This window comes from Lacerta agilis, chromosome 5 (assembly GCF_009819535.1).
Source record: "Lacerta agilis isolate rLacAgi1 chromosome 5, rLacAgi1.pri, whole genome shotgun sequence".
Lineage (NCBI taxonomy): Eukaryota > Metazoa > Chordata > Lepidosauria > Squamata > Lacertidae > Lacerta > Lacerta agilis.
In genome coordinates this window covers 46676905-46698670 of record NC_046316.1, presented here as the reverse complement: position 1 = coordinate 46698670, position 21766 = coordinate 46676905, and the positions used below count along the sequence as shown (strand labels likewise).

Here is a 21766-nt window from a genome sequence, read left to right as displayed (position 1 = left end):
GAAGACGGAGGCAATGAGCCCTGAGGACGACGAGGAAGAAGAGGCGGGAAGGCTGCTGCTGCTGCTGGTGGTGGTGGCAGCGGCGGCGTTTCACCTGAGGGATAAACAGGAGGTGTTGTGAGGAGCCTGTGGACGGACGGAGGGGGAAGTAGGGATTGGCGGTTTCCCCTATTTCGCACTATAGACCGAATTAACCAGTTCTCTTCAGTACACATTTTCCCCATCGGTCTCTTGTTTTGTGTTGTAGTTTTTTGTTTTTTGTTTTGTTTTTTGAGGAGGGGGCGCGCAGTCTCTGCTGCTCCTCATCTCTGAGTTCAACTCGCTCTCTCCCTGACCTGGGTGATGTTCCTGGAGCGGTGGGGCTTGTTTTCCTCCTCATCAGACCTGCACAAGGAACTGGGTTAATCTCGCTTCCCGGCCCGCCCCCCCCCCTCCGCGCACCCGGTCCCGGATCTTGCGGATGTGCTCTGTGGCAAAGATGCTGGATCCTTTGGGGAAAGTCCTGCGCAGGGTAGGAGGCCCTCCTGTGATCTCTGGTGCCTGGAGACCTTTTTCTTGCTCCCCCTGCTGCTTCGCCACCCTTCTGGATATGCACAATTGGCTGCTTTTCTATGGATTACTGTACCTGGTGCTGTATGCCCAAGTCTCCCAGTCGAAGCCTTGCGAGAGGACCTCCTGCTTCTCGGGCCGATGTCTGAATTCTACCTGCATCTGTGACCAAGGCTGGGTAGGAGACCAGTGCCAGCACTGCCAAGGCAGGTTCAAGTAAGTGTCACCACCTCTGATCATACTCTTTCCCCCACGCCCTCTCTTTTCTTTTCCTGCTGTTTATGTTTTATACCCAAAATGTCTTTGTATAAAAACTAAAGCCGTCTGCCTAGATCATTGTGTGCTTGATTTTAATGAGAAGACAAGGAGAAATCTGATGGGGACTTTTCCTTTGATATGATCATGAGAGCAATAATTCTATCTCCCTGGTATCATTCCTGTGAACGAAAAAAGAGAGAAAAAGTTAATTCTTGTTACGGTCCTTCCTTCAAAGCAAAGGTTTTTATTCCATCTAATGTTCCTCTCCCCCAACACTGTTCATCCAAGTTCTCTCACAAAGGTGTAATATATTAATCTACACCTAACCCTGTTTAAATGTGTTTCACTCATTATCAAACTAGCCAGCTTTCTCCGAAGGAGGTTATAGTAATCCCCAGTAATTTGAGAAACCTCGTCTGTTAAAGCTGAATGAGTGAGTCATAAACAGCAAAAGAGGATTGAGAATAGTGGTTTGGATGTGTGATGCACACTAAGGACTGTGTGCTGTGGATATAAGTTGTAGTAGCTTGTTCATTTATATGAAACATGCTTAAAAAGAGGAACCTGTGGGGTTTAGTGGCTAGAGTTAGGAGTAAAGGTTAGTACAGTAATGCAAGGATTTGATCCCTCTTCTGCTACTGATCTGAGCTGTTACCTTGTGCAGGTTCATTTGCTCCTGCATGCTTTCTTTTTGTGCAGTGTGTAAAAGTGGGAATCAATATTTACCTTTGTGCACTTAATTGAGATTTATAATTTAAGATAATATTTAATTTAATAAGGCAACGTGTGTATTTACGCACACAGTTTCTGGGCAGCTGGGAAAACCTGACATTAAAACAGCTCATCTGATAAGAGAACTGGATAGAATCCATATTTTACAGGAGTAGTTTCTTGCTCATGCTCATTTTTATTGATGTACGTGGTGAGCTACTTGCTTGAGAAAGAAACATACTGCAGAAAATGGGGAAAAACATCAACTTTAATGGAGTGTTTATAAGAGTGAAAGTGGTGACTTAAGCAAGTTCATATTTTGATGACCAAGGGCTTGTTTGTCTTGTAACAATCCACTAAATAAGTTTTTCTTACTACCGGTATGTAGTTCCACTCAGAAAGTCTGCCTTTAGGGATTAGAATGTGATTCCTTCAAAACAGTTTATTTTATCTGAGTGTCAACTGCATGCTCTTTTATACCTTAGTCTTAGTCTCTGATAATTTAAGACAAGTAAAATTTCCAGATACCTTACCTAATGTCTACAATAATCAGTACCTCCAGTAATGACACTATAATAGGGGGATTTTCTTGGTTGTTTAGTTTTAAAGGATTTATTCTTTGTCACACACAACATTTGCATGAGGAAAGTGAAACATGAGGGAACATTACCTAAAGCTTGCTTGTAGAATATTGTAACACTTTTTCCAAGTTAGCGTTGGGAATATTTAGCTGAATGTTCAAGGTATAATTCTCCATTAGCAGAAAAGCAAGAGTGTTTTAATGAGGAGAACTCGAGGACTTCTGGTAAATTATAAAAATAAACTTGCAAGTTTTTGTTTTATCTCTCTGTTGAATGACTTTGAAAGTGTTATTGATGTCATTATTGTTTTATAAATGAGAAATAGGTTTGGGATTCTGTAAATGCTGTAAAGTTTATCTGAAAGAGAAGGTTATAACGCACCTTTATTGTAGTATTTTATTGATATAAGATACATCTGTTTCTGTATCTGAAGCATAGCAGAACAAACCACATACTTGATAAAGTATCTCACAAGACTTGAAGTTCAATTTATTTAAAATATTTATCAATTGACTTTCCTCTAAAGGAGCTCAGGGCAATATACAACAAACATATAAGCATAACTGCATAAACAGTAAAACCAAAATTCTAAAAATAGATTTTTACAACTCCTTAAAACACTGTTTCAAATGTAGTTGCTGAGGATGAAATACTCCATGGTTATACTACAAAAATAAAAATGTTTTCAGTTGATGTCTGCAGACCAACAATGAGAGTGACAATTCCAGAGTTAGAGTCCCACCACAGAGAAGGCCCTTCTATGCAAATTGTCTTCTCAAAATGTGATCGGGACTGTGCGGGGGCAGGGGGGGATCTGCTATGAAGCTAATGAATCTTAAGCTTCAGGGCCCCTAATCCCAGACGGACCCCAGAAGCGACTTTAGTCCGTATTGCTTAAAAATGTTGTGTCTATTAGACCCAGTTTAAATGACATGACTCAAATTGTTTTTTTAAAAATGTATATATTTCAACAATTCCAGGTTTGTGTGTCAGTAGTTTGTAAAAGTGTTTTGATGTCATGGAACAACCCCAGTGAAGAAGATAACAAACCTTGTTGCTGGTTGTGAACTGTCCATGACAGTTCAAGCTTCAGGCTCCCAAAAATGTAGGTCCACTACTGGGACTGTGGGTAGAGCTCTCCCTTGCCAGTCTTAAACTTAGTTGGCTGGTAATGGAGAAGGCACTCCTACATACTGTATATTTGGGTCCTGATCCATTGAGGGCTGTATAAACCATTTCTGATACTTTGAAGTAGGCCCAGTAGCACACAAGAATCCCAAACAGTTATATTATAAACTATATAAGGCACAGTTCTTATACTCTAAACCATGGGTAGGCAAACTAAGGCCCGCGGGCCGGATCAGGCCCAATTGCCTTCTGGATTTTCAATGATGTTAAAAATATATTAATTTAATTTGTAAAGGTATGTGTTTCTTGTATGATCTGTAAAAGAATTCAGTAAAATAAGACTCGTTCTTTCTTGATTCCTATCTTATATGATGTGAACTAAGAGGATATGCAGCTAGCTTAACTCATTGTGCAATGAGTGATTGGCATTAGCAAATGCTGCTGGTATTGACACCAGGGCAGTATCAGTTTAGGCAATTTGGGTGTTAATCTCATGTGAGATTTCCTCTCCATTCCTGAAAAACAATAACTTAGCAGGCAGACATCAGAAATGATTGATCAATCTTGGTAAGCATGTGTCAAAGTTAATTGACTGATTCCATGGTAACATAGCATTTCCTCTATAGGGAATTCGTTAAGATTGTAAGATTATTCTTTAAATGCTGTTCAGGGATGGATAAAGGATGAAGAAGAAACAACTGGGGGTCAACTTCATTTTTTACCATAAAAATAAGCACATCTCTATTAAACTACTAGGCTTCCAGCTTCTTGTTTTTTCACAGCCAAAGGTCAAACGAAATTAACCTTTCCCAAACAGAATTAGCATTAGCATAGCATACAAATTGCAGGGAGCGAACCCTCCATTGGGCAGTACCTTTATTGGCACAAACCAAGATGTCACAAAAGTATTACGTACAAGTTTTCGAATTCCCAATAACTCTTTCTTAGGCAAACTGTGACATAAAGCAGGAATTTGTGGCATTTTGACTGGTTACAATAAAGATATTGCCCATCTGTGGATTATGAAGTTTATTCTTATGGACTAACACAGCTACCTGTGTATGTGTTTGCATGAGAAAAGAAAGACTTTAAAGGGATTTTGAAGGACATAGACATAGCAAACATACTATGTATATTGTATGCAGGTGTCTTTACAGCGTCTGGTGAACTATCAAGATTTTCTGATATTAACTAAATAATATTGTTGTTACCTACTTTTGCTGCTGTTGCTTAGATCAGTGGTTCGCCATGTGTGAAGCAAGGAAAAGCAGAACAATATGAGCTGTGTTTAGGGTGGGCGGAATCTCCTCCATGATCTCTCCATGCGAAACTTGCTTAGAAATGGAAAGCAAAAGGATCCCTTTCCGATTGGTTTAGTATAAGCTATTTTCTATCTGGTATGTTGAAATCTGGTGTCAGGCAGCAGCAATTTTTAGTTCATGTTTTCCCTAACATGCCTAAGGACCTCATTCTGCCTGCTATTATCAGCTTGCCCTGAGGCCACTGCAGTTCCAAGTACTAGGAAATATGCAAGAATAATGGGAGACAAGTTAAAATTACAAATTCTTGAAGAATACTCCTTATAGCAACATGAAAACCAATGCAATAAAATGGTAAGAGCCCAGTTACTATTTATAGTGGTATGATCTTTTGTTGGCAACAGCTTACTTATTAAAAGCATCAAGTGAACTGAGGTGATAGAAACATGGAGGCACATAGGCATAATGGAAACTAAAGCAAGCTATTAGACTCAGTGACTACCCATGGCCACTGTCGCCCCATAATACCAGAGTCAATACAGGCTTGTAAATAAGTGCTTTGCCATTAAGCGAGCACAATTTTTATCACCCAAGTTGGATAACTGAAATATGTGAAGGATGCAACACCTGCTTACAGTTATAAAGCATGCTTGCACCCATGGGCATAGCCAAGATTTTTGTTGGGGGAGAGGCAGGCTTTTGTGTGTGGGGGGGGGGGGGAGAAGAACCTCAGTTAGTGAAGTATTTTTATTGATTTATGGGGACAGCTTCCCCCCGCCCCCCTTTGGCTACGCTCATGTCTGTGCCTTGCACCTTGGCATCAAACCCTAAGGTGCCCAACTTACCTTTCATGGTGTGAGAGCCACACAGAACTCCATTAGCTGCTCCACTGGAACTGGAAGAACCCTTTGAGGATCTAAAAAACACTGAACTCCATACCTGTTCTGCAATAGTTTGTGAAGTTCTGGGGGCAAGTGGCAACTTTATGACCCTGTCTGCCTCAGCCTTCCAAGATTTCATAGCTCTACTGGCATAAACTCCTGTTCCTTCCAGGCCATTAGGGTACACTCCTGAAAATGTGTCATCTGATTCTGTGACAACACATTGGCAGTGCCATGCTGAGTTCTGAAACATGGTGACCAAGAAAGATTAAATTGAAAAGGAGACAACAGAGCACAAAGGTCCCAACCATGGACATGACTCTAGAGTGTTTAGATGTAAGAGTCTTATTGATGGATTGTGGCTTGGTTGTCACATCAAAAGTGGGCAACTGAATTAACCAAATCAGGAGGCTACTGCCACATTGCCACTACAAAAGGGAAAACTCCAAAAAGTTAAACCCCTACTTGAACCTTTATCAACCCAGTTCTTGGACAATATAGCAGAACATCATTTGTCCTGGGAAATAACCTTAAAGACAGCTGACCCAACTGCAACCGAGTTCCTTTTCCAGAAACAAATCTTGTCTCTAAAAGGAAATAATATTGTGCTTGTACCTTTTTATTTTATTTTATCAGACTGCCAAGTCCAGCCTCATGTCCCTGGAAACCTGGATTCTCTTGTGAGGTTAACTGAGGTCCTCCATTGCATCACAAAATCTATGCAAGAGGGCTTGACAGGCAGCGTTAAGGTGGCCATGGATTTCTGCAGGTTCTTAAGCCTTAACTGACGTACCCTTCCCACAGAAATGGCCCCAAGCCTAAGCTTTGCCAACTTGCCAGTAGGAAGACAGGTGGCAGTACTGGTGAAGAGAATCCAATTCAGTACCTAGTAAGGTAATCACCAAGCAGGGATATCTTGTCTTTTCTTCTGCCACTGGCACTCCCAATTCAGCAGGCAGATAGCAAACTCCTGCATCAAAAACCAGCACGAGCTTTATTACTTTTCCATTCCTATTTCCCTCTCCCTCCAGTTTTTAGCTGGCAGCAAATGTGCTATAATACTGTTTAGCAACATTAAACTGAGTGCACACTATCAAGTTTACCTACGAACAGAAGACTCTGTTGGTACTTTATCCCAGTAATTTGATTTATTCTGTTTACTACATTTCCCCAGTATTGCCAGTATCCCTGAGTTTCACCAGATACATCTGAAACCAGCTTGATTTCAAATGTACCAGTACATCTCCAACACAGAGCCATAGGAAGTTGAAAACCTATATAGTTATCTGTCCTTGACTTTTATTTGATTACATGGTGATTTCCTCTATAATTTATGGGGTCATATTAGAACATTGAAAATTATTGGCCTTTAAAAACCTTTTAAAGAAGTTGAAATGAGAAACTGGCATATGCCTCAGTGAAACCATGTAGAAATATTCTTTTAGCTATGTCCAAATATTTGTGGAAGAAGCTTTACTGATGGTTTTAAGGAAGATACTATTATCTTCCAGATCTTGGTGTGCTTTTACTGTACTTTAAAATGACTGCCCTTCCCCCTGAAGCTAATACAGTAGTCAACTGATCTGTCATGCTTATATGAAGATTCTTGTCATGTGTTATAACAGCTATAATGCTCAAGTGAGCTTAACATTGATAAAGTATTAATGCCCAGGTACAGTTCTAGTCACATGTGATTATGCATGACTAGTTGCACAGCGATGGGAATGCACATTCAGATGTACATCTCAATGCACATGTGATTGAAAGTAATGCAGCATGCATTGGCAACCATCAGCTGCATTTGTATGGGCAACTTGATTTACACCTTCACTTCCAGCTTCAACAAGTAAGCAGAAGCCCATTTCCACATGTGGCTATTAGGAATGAATTCAGCTGAATTGGATGTATAATATGAAACAGTGGTGGTGATTAGTATTTTCAAATATCTATTAGCATTTGACAGAGCCATGCTTGCAGTTCTGAGTAAGATCCATTATCTCCTAAATTGACAAATTGGATCTGAAATTTGATTTGGATGGCGAGGCCCCGAGCCCCACCCCCTTTCTTAGATAAGGAAACCCACGGACACCAATATTTTGGGTTAATGGGATAAATAAGGCCACAACTTTATTGGTTACAGATGTGAGTGGTATTGGCTTAGGCACTGGAAGTAAACTGACTATATCTGACTCCTGCCTGTCATGCAGGTAGTCTCACAAGGGTCAACCACCAGTAGGGGGAGCCCTGTTGATGTACATCAACTGCAAGCTCCCCCAGGGTCCCCAATGGGGTCGTGGCATGGCCCTAGCCCATACCTGGGCTTCGGACAGGATCCACACCCCAGATCCCTTTAACGGAATACCCTTAAAGAGGAGGGGTAGGTGAAGGCCACAACCTCCCCTCCCATAAACCAGGTTTACCAATGCCTAACCGCCAAACCTTACAAAGTTGTGACGATTGCTACAAGGCAGGCAAAAACCACATGGCTGGTGCTAATTTGCCAAGTGGGAAAATTCCTACCTGGCCCCCTCAACAAGTGACCAACCGTAGTCCATAGCAAGGCCAAGATGGCAAACGCATGAAAATAGAGTGGGAGGGCGGGAGATCTGACGCAGGAGGAGAAAGGAGACAGAGCCCTGGCTGCACGGGGTTTAAATCAGGTAAGCCATGCCCCCAGTCACCCGATTGGTAAGCCGTGGGGCGTAACGTGGCCGGGACTCCCAGTGACGCGGGAGGCATCGCCACACCCGCCTCTGTACACGGGGAGAGCTCGTGGCCAGCCTGCAACTCCGCCCCCCTGGGAAGTGGAGTGGTTTTGCTAAAGTAATTCTATTAAATAGTTTGAGGATTATTAGAAACTTTCTATAGTGTGTGTTTTGTGTCTGTCGTGTCTCTTTACGATATGTGTCTGTGATAGAAACTCCCCACCTCTCCCTGGGTGTGATTCCATCCAAAGTTTAGTGGTGACTAATTGAAAGTTTAGTTTTACCCTAATAGCAAGTTCTAACTGCCATGTTGAGTTGTTGATCTGCTGTTTACAAATAAATACATCTATTGAAGTTTCCCTAACTCCTGTTGCTTCCTGGTATTCGCGCAGACATATTGCAAGTTGTCCTCACATAGTGATTACCCTTCCCAAACCCACTGGAGGCTGCAGTTTCCATTCTCTCCTTTTGCTGCCCTCAGGTGCTGCTCTGTAGTTTCCTGGTTCTTAATATGATGCACTACGAAGATTCATTCATTCATTCATTTATTCATTCATTCATTCATTCATTCCTTGTAAAAACAAATAAACCTCAAAGCAATTTTGAAAAGGGTAAAACAATAAAATCAATATTAAAGCAAATGAAAATTACCTCAACTTTCTAAGCATCTGGCTAGGCTTGTCTAAACAAAAAAATGTTTTTAGCAGGTGCCAAAAAGAGAACAGTTAAGGTGTCTGCTTGATATCAATAGGCAGGGAGTTCCAAAGTGTAGGTGCTACTACACTAAACAATTGGGCTCTTACAAATGCAGAATGGGTATTGTGCGGGAGCTGTAGGAGTGCGAATTCTGCCGATCAAAGTGGTTGAGTGGGCACATGTGGGGTAAGGCGATCTCTTAGATCTATGAGCACAGGTTTCTTATGCTGACCAGGCCTCACTCCTGGTTAGACCACAATTGCTCATACACGTATAGTACAAGTATTTTAGCTGACCAATCCAATGCCTTCTACAGTACCATACATCCCTGTTTCCTGGGGACAGTCCCTGGATTTGCAAATCTATCCCCTGACAAATTCCGTCCCTGGAATGTCCCCAGATTTCATTAAATGTCCCCGGAAAATGTGGCAGCGGCAGCAGAGATGGAGCAAGGCGGGTGCAGCATGCTCCAGGTGCCATCCTGACGAGGGTGACAGTCGCCGTGCTGCCTGCCCGTGTGCGGCATGCACGCTGTTGCCCCCGCGCTCCCAGCTGGATGAGGGAGGCAGGCAGGGGAGATGACGAGCTGCGCGGGGCTTTGCCAGCACCGCTGGGAAAGCGGAGCTCCCCCCTTCCCCCAGGCTCAGGGTATGCTTGGGAGTCGGGGGGGGGGGGGCGCCGGCGCTCCTGGCTGATGATCCCACCGAGCTCCAAGCCAGGTGGTACCTGGGAGTTCCCTCTTCACCATCAGAAGGCACTTTTTATTTTTTGCCTCCTCTTCTTCTGCCTGCAGCAGCTGCCGATTGGAGCCTCCTGGGTCCCAAAGGCAGATGCGTTCTGGGCGGTTTCTGTCTTCCATGACTCTTTAAAAAAAAGTCAGGTGAGAATAAGTGGGGAGATCAGGCGGTGGGGTAAGCTCCGCGCCCTCCGTGCAAGTTGCAGAAGTGAAACAGAAGTTGGCTGGCGCTTCTGCGCAAAGTCTTGGTTTGCTGGGAGGGGAGCTTGCACTCTGAAACCCCAGCTGCAAGCATGCTGCCCTGCTGGAAATAAGTAAAATTAATCTTGGATCCCAAAAAGGGCTTTGGAAACAGAGTACATAGTAGTAGGTTAGAGGAAGTTTTCTGGAAATTCGGGGTTCTGGGGTTTCTCAAGAGTGGGGAGATACCTCTGCTGTGGTTAGAGCAAGAGCACCTTATCGTCCATTGTACAGGCAGTAGCAGTGGGGTGAGAAGGAGACAGCTCTGCAGAGCTGGAGCAGAACCCTGAATTCAGGAGGGCATCATGGGTAAGAAAGGGCGGAGCAATAAAACTGCTGGCACGTTTGCAAAGCTAAATCGATAGCAACATGATGGCCAGAAACAACAAACTAGTCACATGAGCACTGTATTTCATTCTTATGTATATTATATCAATTCGAAAAAAGATTGGTTAATGAAGAAATTACACATCTTTCTACTTACGAGTGTTTGTTGAACTAATTGGCTGATGAAGAACTGAATGAAACAGTAGTTGCTATCCGGAAACACTGTTCAGCAGAGTTCAGAGTTGGACATCAGAATTGGACATTTGCCGATTATACAAAGTTTTACAAGCTTGATCTCCGCTGAGTAAAGTCTGGCACTGTGACTTATTCAAGGACTTTCAGAAACTTTAGTTCGATAGTTTTGATGGTTTGCATTATTCCATAAAGTTTTCTATACTGTAATTGTTTCTGGCCATCATGTTGCTTTCGATTTTGCTGAGTCATATTTTGCAACACAGGGGTTTGTTTGTTTACGTTTGCAAAGCTAAGCAGGGTCTGATATGGTTTCAAATTGGATGGGAGACCTTGTATTGAGATTCCTGCATTGCAGGGGGTTGGACTAGATGACCCTTGGGGATCTCTTCCAATTCTAGAATTCTGTGATTCTTCTGTCATAAGCTGTGTGTGACTGGGAAAATATATAGATGTGAATAACTGAGTATCCTGTATATATGTGTGTATAACTGTGTATTCTGAGAAAACACAGAATACCAATGAGAGGGCCTCTTGGGAAGGAGCTTGGGGCTCTACTAGCGACTTATATTGATGGATGCCAGTGCAATATCTATGGGAAGAGGCAATTATGAATTTTAGCAATAAAAAATATAGTATACTTTTATATGTCAAATCAGCAGAATTTCCATTTCACAGCTATCCAGCAGGTCTACAAAAGCCAACTCAAGCTGAATTTGTTGTGTTGGTGGAAGCAGTGCCATAACTACTGGTAGAGAGGGGCTAGCTGGGTTTTTTTTGCCCCAGATGAAGCCTCCGGGGGGGGGGGCATTCAGGCCCCCTGCCTATGTGTGTGTATGCGTGTTTGACCCAGGTGAAATAAAGTCTACTTTTGCCCCTGGATGGAAGTGCTGCTTCTAAATGACAGGAATATAATATTACACCAGGGCAAAACTTTTAAGGGCCTGTCCATTGCTCAGCTTAATGTGGATTGTGCACCCCTTGTGCCTCCTTTAATTATGGATAATACAGCACAAAATAAATAAATAATGCGTCCCTGGATTCATTGGGGAAAAAATCTGGTAACCATATTCTACAGTGTGCTCTGGTTGCAAGTGGTTTTAATATGAATATATGTGTTAAATATCTGCAAAGGAAATAGTCCACCTTGCAGATGAGACTAACTGCACTTTATAAGTGTGGAAAATTAATATTTCTGCATTCTCCTCCAAATCCCTGCCTGTCTGCAAAAAGGACTGCAGAGATATGTGTATTTTAATGGTTTAATAATATTGGTACTGCTTATGAAGGATGATGGTATTTACTATTTGCTAAGTTGTTCAATGATTTTATCTCAGTGTGCAGTATTTATTTAGCTTTCAGTTTAACTTGCTAATAGCCTGTTAAATTTCTAAATGCAGATTTATTTGGGAGTTATACAATAAATTCTAATTTTTACGATACAAGTAAAATATAGAATACTGAGAAGACCAGGGAGAATGTTAAAACCTGCATCGCTTGTGAATGACTTGTTTAAATTTTGACCTAATTCTGAGGGAGCATGCACTGGCCTACTTCTTCTCTTACTGAAAACACCAGTAAAGAATATATCTAGTGCACTTCTGCAATATGCTGATTCTTTGTGACATGATAAACAAACCTAAAAGCAATTTAGGAAACATTAACATTTTAAAAGTTCTACTATTTTTTAAATAAATTCTCCATGGGTCAGGACCATATAGACTTCATAACAGAAAACGCAAATTATGAACTCAATATCATGATATGGACTTCAAACTGATTTTGGATGATATATTGATATATCGCCCAGCCTTAATAGGATGCTCCTGCATTTATAAATAATCCTTGTGGAAGCATTTTAGACCATTGCTTTCCTGAAGCTTTTAGTTTGTTTTAGCAGTGTAGCCCATGGCCTTATTGCTGTTTATCAATTCATCAATTGTTTATTAAATCTATATCAATCTGTGGCAAGGCAATGGATTATTAAATTAGAATACTAGTGAGAGCCAGGCCACAGCAGCTATAGTTCACAATGTATTAATAAAGCCTATAAACAATTATAATACACCATCAACACATTGGGCAAAAGATTCCTTCATTGCAGGGCATTGGACTAGATGACCCTCATGGTTCCTTCCAACTCTACAATTCTCTGGCAATTAGTGATGCCCCCCCCCCCGAATTAAATTCAGTACTCATTTCAGGATGAACTTAACTAATTCACACTTTCTGAAACAATTTGAGAGCCAAAACTCAGTTATACTTTGAAATACATACGTACCCAAATTTTGTGATGCAGTTTTCTAACCAATGTCTACATATACATACATACATATTAGAGGAATGTGCATAAAAATGAATGTATTCATTTAAATAACATACAAAAAATCATTACCTTAGAGGAAATGGCTTGCAGAAATGTGTTCATTAGTCAGAATTGCATAGAAACATGTGCTTATTAGAAGTTAGCACTGAAATACTGACAAATTTTAAGGATTTTTTTTAAAATAGCAAATTGCTACAGAAGTGTGGAGAACTGAATTTTAGAATGGAAAAATAAGAAATTGGGAGAACTGAAATTGAAATACCGGTACTCACTCATTCCTAATGGCAAGAAACAGGACCTGGATTATTTAGTTCAATGGAATATTGAAAGAAACAGAACCAAAAAAACTTAGTTTGCATAAAAAAGAAAAGACACCTCTTAGCATTCACCTAGTATGTTGGAAGTATACAAAGAACCTCCATGTGTTGTGGGGGGGGACCTGTTTTTCAGATCTGTGTGTATGGGTAGAGTGAACTATTTACTGAGCACTCATTTGTCTCATCCTTTGCAGAATGTATATGTTCCAGAAAGGCAGACTATGAAGGATCAGTTGAGGTTCACAGACTGAACTGTATCCTGAACTGAACATTATGGTGTCATTAGCCCAAACATCACTTTTCTTGTTGAGACTTATGCCCTCAGCAGAGATAAGAAAATACATACTGGATGCTTGCCTGGAGCTTCTGGAGCTCCTTTGTGTCTTATTTACACTCAACTAAAACTGCATACAGCATTCCTAGCCTATGATGCCAAACTGAAATAGTTGAGGGGAGGAAAATAGGTCAGTTAACATCCCTCAAGTAACATTTCCAATCATGTTTTGTTTCTAGCCATGTTTCTTCCAATGGAGAAATCAGGTGATATTTCATTCATGGTAGTAAAATTTCTTTTTTTGTCCTAAATACCAATGACGGATGAAAAATCAATGACTTGAAGGCATGCAGTATTAAGCAGTAATTGGCTTGCAGGAGACCTTTATTTCATTCTGGGTATGTGGTGGATCTGTGATGATGGAGAGGTGAACTGAGTGGTTCAAGGTGTGGGACTGGATGGGATATTCCCTTCTGGCCCTTTCCAACTATGTGGTTCTCATTTTCACTTACGTACTTTGTGTCTCCTCCTGTGTGGCTTGTATGGCTATAAGCATATTGCTTCAAGTGCAGGATTTACAGAGGGACGAAACAAAGTTTACAGACATACTATTTTCCTTATATAACCGATCATTAGACTCTAGCCTATTTTTCTACAAGGATAAGCCCACTGAGGATGGAATTTTGCTGTCTGAAACCAGTCCACCTCTCCCTTAAGATCTTGAAGGGTGTACGGTTCAATTTTCATGGATGATTCATCAGGAACTAATTCACAGCTGTGTAGTGAGGGATGTGGTGAGATGTAATATATAAGAACACAATTTAATGCTGCTCAATGAGGCACTTCTTCCTACAAGCCAGGAGCATTGGGACTACATCTTAGTTTTACGGTACTTCCTCCTGTTCCAGCAGTTTCAAGGTCTAAATGGAGGACAGCCTTACAAGTTTGTTGTTGTTTGATTTTTATGGCTGCCCATAAATAAATAAAAGGATTAAGCTCTTGGACAACCTTATGCTGAACCTGCTTTTACTGGTTGGTTTGTATCTCTGGAGTTTTATATAAAGCAAAGAAGACTTACATATATAACAAGGAGCTGCAACAAAATGTTGCAGTCTGGAATGCTGCTTCTGAGCATTCTTACTTTCTGCTTGCTGCTTCTGACTGACAGCTTCTGCCAGACACTACTAAACCTTAGGTTACAGGCTACAGACACAGCCAAAGGGTGCATAACTAAAAAAAAGTATTGAAATTTTTATTTGATGTCATTTTATCCTGAAACACAGTCTGGAGAACAGTTTGAATGACAGTGTTTTTTATTTGGGATAAGTTGTCTGTTTTTAGCAAAGAGTTTAGGTCAAAGCCAATTTGACAATATTGGCTGCTTGCATTAAAAAGTAAAGACTTGTTTATTATTATAGTACTTTCCTTGTTAAAGTGTGTGTGTGTGTGTGTGTGTGTGTGTGTGTGTGTGTATTGACCAATCTCACTACTGTATGTTTTATAAAACACATTTGTTAGGCTTGTTTATGCAGACTAAAGCCGACAGACATAAGACTTCCTAATCTCATCCTGTCTTGAAATATTACATGCATAGCAGTTAATCTTAGTATCCTTTATTTTACTAGTCTGATAAACTTTAAGAATGAGTATATAAAATTGATATGAATAGTATTTTAATTTTATCAATCCCTTAATTTCTAATTTAAAATATTGTTATAAATATGTACAGAATCTGGGACTGCTTAACATTTAGCCCCAAAAATGCTGCAAGAAATTACTGTATTATTCCATGTATAAGACTATATTTTCCCCTACATTTTTGAAGTTTAAAATAAGGGGTCATCTTATATGCGGGTAGTGCATAGTGCATTTTTTAAATTTTGAGTTCCCAAAAATAGGGGGCGTCATACACGGAAAAATACGGTATATTTTGTCTCAGCATCTGGAGAATGCATTTAATGATGTTTTGATTAATATGTGTCAATACTAAAAAGTAACTTTTATAATTCCCCCATCCCAATTCTTAAAACACACACACAGACCAATTCATAGAATCATAGAGTTGGAAGAGACCACAAGGGCCATCCAGTCCAACCCCCTGCCAAGCAGGAAACACCATCAAAGCATTCCTGACAGATGGCTGTCAAGCCTCTGCTTAAAGACCTCCAAAGAAGGAGACTCCACCACACTCCTTGGCAGCAAATTCCACTGTCGAACAGCTCTTACTGTCAGGAAGTTCTTCCTAATGTTTAGGTGGAATCTTCTTTCTTGTAGTTTGAATCCATTGCCCCGTGTCCGCTTCTCTGGAGCAGCAGAAAACAACCTTTCTCCCTCCTCCATATGACATCCTTTTATATATTTGAACATGGCTATCATATCACCTCATTTGTCGCCGGATTACCTCATTTGTCTCCTGAGAAATCTCTATGTGGGACAAGAAGCTACAGTTAGAACTGGATATGGAACAACTGATTGGTTCAAAATTGGGAAAGGAGTACGACAAGGCTGTATATTGTCTCCCTGCTTATTTAACTTATATGCAGAATTCATCATGCGAAAGGCTGGACTGGATGAATCCCAAACCGGAATTAAGATTGCCGGAAAAAATATCAACAACCTCAGATATGCTGATGATACTACCTTGATGGCAGAAAGTGAGGAGGAATTAAAGAACCTTTTAATGAGGGTGAAAGAGGAGAGCGCAAAATATGGTCTGAAGCTCAACATCAAAAAAACTAAGATCATGGCCACTGGTCCCATCACCTCCTGGCAAATAGAAGGGGAAGAAATGGAGGCAGTGAGAGATTTCACTTTCTTGGGTTCCATGATCACTACAGATGGTGACAGCAGTCATGAAATTAGAAGACGCCTGCTTCTTGGGAGAAAAGCAATGACAAACCTAGACAGCATCTTAAAAAGCAAAGACATCACCTTGCCGACAAAGGTCCGTATAGTTAAAGCTATGGTTTTCCCAGTAGTAATGTACGGAAGTGAGAGCTGGACCATAAAGAAGGCTGATCGCCGAAGAATTGATGCTTTTGAATTATGGTGCTGGAGGAGACTCTTGAGAGTCCCATGGACTGCAAGAAGATCAAACCTATCCATTCTCAGCCCTGAGTGCTCACTAGAAGGACAGATCCTGAAGTTGAGGCTCCAGTACTTTGGCCACCTCATGAGAAGAGAAGACTCCCTAGAAAAGACCCTGATGTTGGGAAAGATGGAGGGCACAAGGAGAAGGGGACGACAGAGGATGAGATGGTTGGACAGTGTACTCGAAGCTACTAACATGAGTTTGGCCAAACTGCGAGAGGCAGTGAAGGATAGGCGTGCCTGGCATGCTCTGGTCCATGGGGTCACGAAGAGTCGGACACGACTGAACGACTGAACAACAACAACAACATCATATCACCCCTCAACCTTCTCTTCTCCAGGCTAAACATACCCAGCTCCCTAAGCCGTTCCTCATAAGGCATCGTTTCCAGGCCTTTGACCATTTTGGTTGCCCTCCTCTGGACACGTTCCAGCTTGTCAGTATCCTTCTTGAACTGTGGTGCCCAGAACTGGACACAGTATTCGAGGTGAGGTCTGACCAGAGCGGAATACAGTGGTACTATTACTTCCATTGATCTAGATGCTATACTCCTATTGATGCAGCCCAGAATTGCATTGGCTTTTATAGCTGCTGCATCACACTGTTGACTCATGTCAAGTTTATGGTCTACCAAGACTCCTAGATCCTTTTCACATGTACTGCTCTCAAGCCAGGTGTCAACCATCCTGTATTTGTGCCTTTCATATTTTTTTTTTGCCCAAGTGTAGTACTTTACATTTCTCCCTGTTAAAATTCATCTTGTTTGCTTTGGCCCAGTTCTCTAGTCTGTTAAGGTCATTTTGAAGTGTGATCCTGTCCTCTGGGGTATTAGCCACCCCTCCCAATTTGGTGTCATCTTGATCAGGATACATCCAAGTCATTGATAAAGATGTTGAATAAGACTGAGCCCAAGACAGAACCCTGTGGCACCCCACTAGTCACTTCTCTCCAGGATGAAGAGGAGCCGTTAATGAGTACCCTTTGGGTTCGGTCAGTCAGCCAGTTACAAATCCACTGAATGGTAGCATTGTCTAGCCCACATTTTACCAGCTTCTTTACAAGAATATCATGGGGCACCTTGTCAAAGGCCTTGCTGAAATCAAGATAGGCTACATCCACAGTGTTCCCTTCATCCTTAAGGGTAACATTAATATCTGCTTCTAAGGCTGCTTCTAAGTATTCTTATGGACAATTGTATACAGTTCTTAAGATGTATGTTCATAATTTAACTGCAATTATAGTATGGATAGAAGGCAGCAAGATTTTTTTTTTTGTTCACCATCAGTTGCCAGGCTGTTTGCTGCAACTTTTGTTTCCATTGAAAACATGATACCAAAGGGTATTTAGTGTTCACTGTGCCATACTCTTCCCCCCCCAAAGAATTTATTGGATTTTAATAACAAAAATACACAAAACACAAATACATACACTACAAAAACCACATAAAATACACACAAACAAAACACTTAATTACTCATCCTTATCCTCTTTATAATCCTAAGCTTGGGACTTCCTCACATCCTCTCTTTTGCGTTCATTTCTAATCTTCTTTAGTAACTTTGTAACATTGTAAAATCTACTTTCTTATATCTAATCTTAATCTTACAATTATAATCCACATATCTTAAAACCTAAATCTTATTCTTATCAAATAAAACATCAAATTCTACATCTCCACTTCTTTTATCCTCTCTTCACTTAACTTTGTTATGCTGTAGCCTATATTTCTTCTGATTCCAATTTCAAATATATAAAAAACCAACACATATTAACAAATACCTAAGTATTTCTTCCATCTCATAGTCCGTTTTCCCTCTGGTGTCGGAGTACCGTGATCAGCCTTTATAAAACCCCCATTAAATCATACTTTACCCCCACCCCCCTCCTGTCCATCATCACCCTTCCCTTTGCCTTTCCCATCCCCCACCGGTCTCTCCCCCCCCCCCCACATTCCACCAGTCCAGTTTCTTGTTGCTTCATTTTCAGTTTTGCTTCTTTTCCTTCTGTTATTTCCTTCAATTGTAGCTTCCTCTCCTCCAGAATGTAGCATTCTTCCTGATAAGCAGTTGCAGCAACTTTATCACAAAGTACCGGTATCTTCCCTCCACTCTCAGCTCCATATTGCATTTTCCATGATTGTTGTTCTCGAGCCTCTGGGCTGCCACCCCAGGGGTTCTCTATACTGTCCAACCTATAGGCTCCCCGCCTCTCACACCAGGGAAGCCTTTCTTGTTTTCCACCTTTTGTGTCCTCCCCTTCAGAAAAATCCTCTGGATCAGCATTCTTTCCATCGTTTCCATCGAGTGGGTATATAGAACAGTTATGCAAAGTCGCTCCAATCTGAGCAAACTTGTCTAAAACATTCTGTTGGAGTAGTTGCAGTTCAAACAATATTCTTTCCTGGAGTAGTGTCATTGTTGAGTCTAAACTTCAAGGAGACCGTGGGATTTGAGTAAGCAGGAAGTAATGGGGTTCACTGTGCCATACTCAAATACACACACATACACTTCTTCAAGTCGCTAGGATATAATACTTGAAAATATTTGTGTGTTGCAATGGAAGCCTCCAAAGTGATTACAGAGTTAGTTAGCTGCCAAAGGGAGTGGCCGTGACATGTGTTTAGATCTGGAAAACAGCTTTCACATGAACAAAATCAAATGTCAGAATTGGTTGCTGATCATGGACCCTCACTTTAAATTAGCCATTTGGGAAGTAAACAGCTGTCTTGGAAAAAAATTGTTGCAAATGTATAGTTTGTGAGATAAGAAACAGCAGCTGTGAAATGTATTTTAAGTGTGTGTGTGTTTGTGTGTTAGAAGTGATTAGCAAATAATATTGTGTTTCATGTTTCATTTTTTTGGATGGTTCTACTCTCCATAGGGGCATTCAAAGTAGTGTACACATCTGATTCAGAAGAAATTCCTTTATTTTATTTTTTGCAAGGTAGTCTGAAATAGCAAATATTCGGGGTGTGGGGGTGGGATGCAGCTTTCTAGATTGATCAATGCACGGTGCCACCAGATTTTATTCATAGTATTGTTTCAAGTCTGCAGTTGCCTACTATCTACAGTACTTTGTTTGTTATCTTGCTCACATAGATGAAATGTGGAAAAATTGTTGAAGTGTCAGGAGAAATAAAGACAAGAGATGTACTGCAGAGGGATGCCCATGCTCCTCTTATGTGGTTTTTAAAAAGAAGACTATAAGATGTAGCTATGCGCTGCAGTAGGGGAATAGTAGTGTACAGCTAAGGAGAAGGATGCCTATCCAATTGGCTTGTCCTAAGAATGACAATTCAGACTGAAAACTGATCCTGTTGAAATATCAGGTTGTTGGTATTTATACACTATACAATCAAAGCACATTGCTTCCAGAAAGAATCCTGGGAACTGTACTCCCAAACTGTAATTATTATATTCCCAGCACACTTTACAATTAAAATTAAATAATCCATTAAGTACTGTTTCCAGGATTCTTCACATAAAGTAATGTGCTTTAAATTTATTGTGTGTACATAGCCATTGTCTCCCTTCTTGGTTTAAAAATAGATAGATGATGGCAGGAATCACTGCCCTAGGAACAGAAATATTGAAGGCTAGAATCTCAAGGGAGGTGAGGAAACTTCCCTGATCTCTGGGCTGTATGAACAAACTGTATGTACTGGAACGTCAAGTCCCACCACAGCACATATGGGAAACTTCTAAGAGTTCCTGTGCTTCTGCTTATAATCCTGATTCCATATTTGTCTGCCTATTTTCCCTTGATTCTTCTTTGAAAGGGAGTGATAGCTGTCATAACTTACCTACATGAATGCTCCTAATGTTGCTGTTTAGACAGTTCTTAACCTTAATTCAAACATACATTTAATTCCAGTATTTATTCATAATTTATATTTTTTGTGATAGGTTTATATTCACTCCTACTAGACAGCTTCTGTAAAAACTGAATAATTCTGCTGTGATAGGCAGTAGTGTAACATGTCAAATAAAAATAAACTCTTGGAACTGGCTTGGATATATGTAGTAAAATAGAAATTGCTACAGGAAAACCATAACTTGTGTATGAGAAAGGTAAGCTGTCAGACACTGAGAGGGTTCTGTTTTGTATCACTTTAAGGTCTCCATCTTTGAGGAGGCTCTATGTGTTCTTACATGGTTGTGTGTTTTATCCAATAAGCTGATGTATAGACTCATCTGACCAAGGGACAGGGCTGAGGCTGCTCAACAGACTCTTGGGCTGTTATTGTTGGGTTTGGTTGGGTTGTTAATAGTATTATTATTATTTCTTTATTTTAGTTACTGTGATTTACAAGGAAATTGTTCAGTTTGTTTATGTACTCTCTCTCTCTCTCTCTCTCTCTCTCTATATATATATATATATATGTCTACTTATGCTACATTTGTAGCATAAGCATTATAATCTTATCATATCCCGTGTATAATATCCCACATGAGACTGTTCATCTCAATATCATAAGTTAAAGCCCCATATTGGGCAAAAGATTCCTGCATTGCAGGGGGTTGGACTAGATCAGACAGTATCATGGGAGAGTTCTAGACCAGCCTGCTCTGCTAGATTCCTGTTTGCAGTGAGGGTTTTTTTTTTTTAAGTGCCAGCAAGAGCAAAAAGGCACAGTACACTGTACCTCCTTTAAAATGGCACAGTACATTGTACCTCCTTGTCCAGGTACATGTATAGATTAGCCCAAAGTCTATTGGCAGGAAATAAAAATGTAACCAGGAAAAGGTGACTAGCCACAGAGAAGATAGCAAATACAGGAGCCAATAAGGCTCGAGGAAAGGCTTTATCAGAGTCCAGTATAATAAATTTGTAATAGTGCCCCCTCTCCCTTCCCCATGAAGGTCTCTCTCTCTCTGTGTTTTTTTTTTATAAGATGAGTTTACCTTAGGTACATTAGATCCTCTTTTCAGCTCCTTCCGTTCATGTCTTCCTGACTTGCATTTACAGCATAACCAGAGACATGATAAAATGACATGTATTAACATAAGTGACAAGCGTTTCCAGCTGGTTGAAAAGGTCTCTCTTAGGTGTGTGTTTTGTATTGTTTTTAAACATATTTGCAGTTCCCATGTCTACTGTTTGAGATAGTATACAACTTAGACTGTGTGTGTGTCCCAAAATAAGTTGTATGCTGCAGGAACATGATAGAAGTAGCATTATGAATGTCTCACAGGGAGTAAGAAATACTTGTGTACAGTTCATGCAGATGCTAATGTTAAGAAAACAAGCAGATGTTTACCAGTTCCTAAACCTCTTACTAAGGCAAATCTGTGCAACATTGCTTATCCCAATTAGCAGACAATATCCAAAAGATCTAGCTAAGGGTTTTTTCCCGTAACAAAACATATCTCAAATACGATTTATTTGGAATGCTGCAAGCTAGCACCTTTTAGCTTGAACATTGTAAGCCCAAGGTTTTTGTTATTATTATTTTAAGAAGTTGTAGAAACTATTTCATAATTTTTTCTTTCCCA

The 21766-nt window shown here is 40.6% G+C and overlaps 1 protein-coding gene across 4 annotated transcripts in view; it reads left to right on the top strand.

Moving 5' to 3' along the window:
• Window positions 1–269: 269 nt before the first annotated feature.
• Window positions 270–21766, top strand: part of ATRNL1 (attractin like 1) — a 505113-nt gene continuing 483616 nt past the window's right edge. For all 4 annotated transcript variants that reach the window (XM_033149571.1, XM_033149570.1, XM_033149569.1 and 1 more), the window contains exon 1: window positions 270–765. In XM_033149571.1, coding sequence (XP_033005462.1) covers window positions 461–765 — 305 coding nt within the window. In that variant the 5' untranslated portion in view covers window positions 270–460. The remainder of the gene's footprint in view (window positions 766–21766) is intronic.